The sequence below is a fragment of the Calidris pugnax genome, unplaced genomic scaffold (assembly GCF_001431845.1).
Source record: "Calidris pugnax isolate Ruff unplaced genomic scaffold, ASM143184v1 scaffold219, whole genome shotgun sequence".
In the NCBI taxonomy this organism is placed as follows: Eukaryota; Metazoa; Chordata; class Aves; order Charadriiformes; family Scolopacidae; genus Calidris; species Calidris pugnax.
The window spans coordinates 1-5,347 of record NW_015094507.1 but is presented as its reverse complement, the minus strand read 5'-3'; the positions used below and the strand labels follow the sequence as shown (position 1 = coordinate 5,347).

Below are 5,347 nucleotides of genomic sequence, written 5' to 3'. Positions count from 1 at the left end.
TGGTGTAACTGTGTGATTTCTAAAGGCTTCATTGGAGGATCTTGCCTTTGCTGTGTTTCACAGCTTTCCTGAGCTTCCCAGAGAGGTAACTAAAAAGTTCCAGTGTGTTTCAGGACAGGTGATTGGAGCTGTGTGTATCGGGTATGTTTTGGGGCACAATGCTGAAATTCAGCAGGGGAAGCATGGCATGGCTCGGGCTGCCCTGTGAACATTGTCCCATCATGGTTGAAAACGGACATCCACGTACACTCAAGCTTTTCAGTTGAGTGGCAAAAGAGTTTTCTGCTTAAAATAAAATGGCCAGCGCTGCAAAGGGGGCAGTGGGCTGCTTTTGGGCACAGGGTCATCTTTTGTCAACTGTGGGTCGAAGCTTCCCTCAAAAGTTGGTAGGTATCAAAAATATGAACGTCCACAATGGGCAACTGTTCTGAATGTGGAGAACATGGGCTTGTGCTGGCCATCGATTTTCTGTGGAAAGCATGGGTTTCTGCTGGTCATAGGCTTACTGTGGAGAACGTGGGTTTCTGCTGGCCATGGGCTTTCTGTGGAGAATATGGGGTTCTGCTGGCCATGGGCTTTCTGTGGAGAGCGTGGGCTTCTGCTGGCCATGGGCTTTCTGTGGAGAACATGGGCTTCTGTTGGCCATAGGCTTGCTATAGGCAGCATGGGCTTCTGCTGGCCATGGGCTTTCTGTGGAGAATATGGGGTTCTGCTGGCCATGGGCTTTCTGTGGACAGCATGGGCTTCTGCTGGGCATAGGCTTTCTGTGGAGAGCATGGGCTTCTGCTGGCCATAGGCTTGCTATGGGCAGCATGGGCTTCTGCTGGCCATTGATTTTCTGTGGTGGGCATGGGCTTCTGCTGGCCACGGGCTTTCTGTGGCGAGCATGGGCTTCGCTGGCCATGGGCTTACTGTGGAGAGTATGGGCTTCTGCTGGCCATGGGCTTTCTGTGGAGAACATGGGCTTCTGCTGGCCATGGGCTTCTGCTGGGCATTGGCTTACTATGGACAGCATGGGCTTCTGCTGGCAATGGGCTTTCTGTGGAGAATATGGGTTTCCTGCAGGTTTTGGTGCTTTTTCCCTCATTCCCGTCTTCCCCTGGCCCCGCCCCTTCCTTCCCCCTTCCCGCCCCTCCGGAGGTGCACGCGCTGCCTTGCGCGAGGCGCGGTGACCGTTGGAGGTAACGGTCGGGGCGCGAGGCGCGAGGCGCGGGCTGAGGCGCTGACTGGAGCGGCGCCGCCCTGAGGAGGAGAAGGAGGAGGAGGATGGTGTTCCCGGGAAAGCGGCCACCTCGTCGCCACGTAGCCGAGAAGGGAGAGAGCTGCTTCCCTCCGGCGGTCGGTGGGGCACCCCCAGGGGGGCGGAGCCTCCGCCCGGCCCCGCCCTGCCCGTGAGGGCGGCCCCAGGCCCCCTGAGGAGGGCGGTTGTCCCAGAGGGTGTTTCAAACCTGAGGTTGCAGCAGGTGTGAAGGTGAGCACTGGAGTAGGTGGAAAATGTGTTTTCCGTGGCTAAACTGAGGTAAAGTCACCCCATTTCAGTTCACCCCTGTGGAAAGGTTGCTCTTTGTGCAGCCCCTCATTAAGCCAGGGTTTGCTGAAGGGTTTTCCTCAGGGCTCTTCTACACCGGGCACTGCCAAGGGATATCCCTGTGATGAAAAAGATCAAAATCTGGAAATACCAGAGTGCGGGAACTTTCCAGAGCTGTTGAAACTCTGAAGATTCAGCTCTGCAAGAAGCTGAGGCAAAACCTGTAGATTAGTGTAATTTTTGAGTAACTTTTTTGCTTGTGTCAGTGCTCGGTGACTCAGATTTGTTGTTAGAAAGGTGAAAGCTCAACTTTTGCATTGCACTTGTAATCAGCAGGTCTCAAAGAGCTCAAGAAAGATAATAATTTATGTACTTGGGGTGTTTTGGAGATTAGCAGGTGGATTCTGAATGTGGTTTTTTTTTTTCCTCTCACACTTTAACTGGTTAATAATATGTCTAATAAGTAATGCATCTCTGAGGTGCTGTCCTTGTGGTTCCCACAAGAGCTATTTTGCCTGTGCTGAACCAAGGTTGTGCCTGGACGAGGGAATGGGAGATTTCTGTAGGCTCAGCTGTGGTGTTTTACTATGTTTATTCCTTTTTGTTTTTGCTGAGGGGAGTCAACATGAACCGTTGTTGATACTGACATGGGAGGGCTGGGCCAAATCCCCTCTTTATCTGCAGTGCTGATGATTTTGTGGCTGCCTCCACTGGGCGGGGAGGAGGACTTTGTGGGTGTGGTGGTCTGTGCAACACCCCCGACGTGTTTTTTGGCTGGCTTGGACGCCTTTTTTCTTGCTGAGAGAAGGCATTAACCGGGCCTTGCCGCTCCTGCGCCCAGCGGTGCATGGCCACAGCCCTCCCTGCAGCTCCAAGCCCTCCCCCATGTTGGGTCTGTGTGGGAACGGGGGTGCCGAAGTGCCGGGATGGCCCCGGGGGTGCAGGAGGCCCCGGGGCCCAGCGGGGGCTGCCGTCGCCTAGCGACGGGTGCCAGGGCATTGGCCGGGGGGACAGCGCGGTGCTGCGGCGGGGAGAGGCTGGGTGGTCAGCAGGGGTGCCGCCGCCTGCCCTGCCCCGCTTTGGGGAGGCCGGAGCGGGTCTGTAGTGCGGGGCTGGGGCTTTCCACAGGTGGGGGGCTTCAAGTGGGATGAGGCCGGGGCTGAGATGAGGTGCTGGCCTGCACTGAGCTCGCCCTCCTGGCCGTGCCCTGCCCGGCTTTTCCCCCGGGGCGGGCTCTGCATCGGGCGTCGCTTTGACTCCCGGCTCCCTCCGGAGCTTCAGGGCGGGCGGGCGGGCACTTCCCGGTGGGGAGCGCTGCCGGTTCAGGGCGGGCGGGCGGGCACTTCCCGGTGGGGAGCGCTGCCGGTCAGGTCCCGGCGGTCCAGGCCGGCGCGGTGACCGTTGGAGACAACGGCCGGGGCTCGGGCTGTGGCGCTGCCGGCAGCGGCGCCGCTCGGAGGAGGAGGATGGTGTTCCCGGGGAAGCGGCCACCTCGTCGCCAGGTAGCGGCGAAGGGAGAGAGCCGCTTTCCTGCGGGGAGCGGCGGTCGGGCGGCTCGGGGATGCGGAGCCTCCGGCCGGTCCGCCCCGGCCCCGCCCTGCCGTGAGGGCGGCCCCAGGCCGCCAGTGTGGCTCAGGCAGCGGAGCGTGGGTATCCCACTGGGTGTTTGAAACCTGAGGTTGCAGCCGGTGTGAGGCTGAGCACTGGAGTCCGTAGAAAATGAATTTTTCATTTAATTTAAATTTCCTTTGCTCCTCCTCCCTTTTGATTCCTCGCCGTCCTGTCATGACAAACCTGGTTGCTCTGGGGACGTGGTGGAGCAGTGCAGGGTTGGTGAGGCTGGTGCATGTTCTTGGACCACAGATAGGCTTTCTTTCTCAGACCCCAGCCTGATGGCGTTGTGCAGGAGCATTTGTTTTCATGGTTCCTGCAGCATTTGTTGTGTTTTTCCTCATTCACGTGTCCCCTCAGGGATGCCGATGCCCTAAATGCCTCTGCCATGGAGCGAGACCTGCCTCTCTCTCAGGAGGCTGGAAGTTTTAAGTGCCCCCTCCCAGCTCTTCCAGGTGCAATAGCTTTGATTTTAGCAAGATTGAACAGAAGTGACGGTTGTGCCCTCAAAAGAATATCCACAATTTCCCATTTGTTATCCATTCTTTACCAGTTTGGCTGAAGCCGTGCTGGCCAAATTTCCCTGTGGCTGTAGTAACCACTGGCCAAACTGAGGTAAAGTCATTTCAGTTCAGCCCTGTGGAAGGGCCCTGCTCTTTGTGCAGCACCTCACACAGCTGGGGTTTGCTCAGGAGTTTTCCTCAGGGCTCTTCTACACCGGGCACTGCCAAGGGATATCCCTGTGGTAAGAAAGATCAAAATCTGGAAATACCAGAGTGTGGGAACTTTCCAGAGCTCTTGAAACTCTGAAGATCCAGGTCTGCCAGAAGCTGAGGCAAAACCTGCAGATTAGTGTGATTTTTGCGTAATTCTTTTTGCTTGTGTCAGTGCTCGATGACTCAGATTTGTTGTTAGAAAGGTGAAAGCTTAACTTCTGCGGGGAGCTCTGCCGATCAGCTCTCAGCAGTCAAGGCTGACATGGGGTCCATTGGAGGCAATGTCTGGGGTGTGAGGTGCCAGCTGTGGAGCTGCCAGGAGCAGCACAGCCCTGAGGCGGGGGAGGAGGAGGGTGTCTCTGGGATGAACGGCCAGGGGAGCAGACATCTCTTCCCCAGGCAGTGGCGAGGGGAGAAAGACGCTTTACTCCAGTGAGCACGCAGTCTTCCTGTTGTTTTCTGTTCTCTGCACAGCCAGGGTACACTATACAAGCAGACACAAAATCCCTGCCTATCTAGCCTATGACTAGACAGTAAAGACATATTTTGCCTGCGTACATTCTATATACAGATGGAATGCAGTCTCTGTCTGGAGAGAAAAGCCTCATTACCTCTTTTCTATAGGCAGAGTATCTCCTCTTAGGGGCTACATCCAGAGAAACCAACTCTGGCTTAGCCTGTCCATGTGTAGTCTTGAGGAAGACAGTCTAGAGTCTGTATAGTGACATAAAAGTCTCTTCTTGTTGTTGGCCTGTCATGTGTGCACAGGTGGTAGATACTAAATGTAGACATAGGTGAGGCATGTCTTTTCTGTGTACATGCATATTTAGTCCCCATATTCTGTGTGTAGACAGAAAAGCCTCTCTTCACCTTGCCTGTGTCTGTTCTGATTGTGGATAGGCTGTGGTGTTTATAGACTGAAAAGCCTTCCTCTCCTCTTGGTGTATGTGCTGTGCACAGAGGTAAGCAAAATCCTGTTCTCAGCGGTGTCTGTATTTTGTAGATTGGATCACTTCTGTGTACAGAAAGAAAAGCCCTGCTGTGTGGATCTCCGTCTTGTGTAGAAAGAGGCCAAGAGATATACATTGCTCTGCCGCAGAGGAGCCCTTCACCATTCCACACCAAAGGTGCCCTTCAGTGAGATGCCCTGGAGGAGCCCATTGTTGCACCATCCTGCAGGATTCCATGGTTGCAAAGCCCCGGGGGAACCCATGCTGGCACAGATGCAGAGCAAAGGAGCCCTTCCTTGCACCACCCCAGAGATGCCAATAATCATGTTACAACCATGAGAAACCTTCACAATGGCAACCTGAAGGAGTCCATCATCCTATTGCCCCAGAATACCTCTTCATAACACCACCCTTTGCAGTCATTCATCACACTCTTCACAGTGCCAGACAAGAGCAGCTCATTGTCACAGCGACATGGAGAAGAGCTTCACTGCAAAGCGTTGTAAGAGCCTGTCCTGGTGCCGCACCAGAGGAGCCCATGT

General features: G+C 55.2%; 1 protein-coding gene across 1 annotated transcript; it reads right to left on the bottom strand.

Annotated features, from left to right (window-relative positions):
• Positions 1–502: 502 nt before the first annotated feature.
• Positions 503–3,125, bottom strand: LOC106901564 (translation initiation factor IF-2-like; the record flags this gene model as incomplete). The annotated part of the gene is made up of 2 exons (XM_014964411.1): positions 503–1,448; positions 2,292–3,125. Coding segments are annotated over 2 exons (1,780 nt in total), but the record flags the coding sequence as incomplete, so codon positions are not given.
• Positions 3,126–5,347: the final 2,222 nt, after the last annotated feature.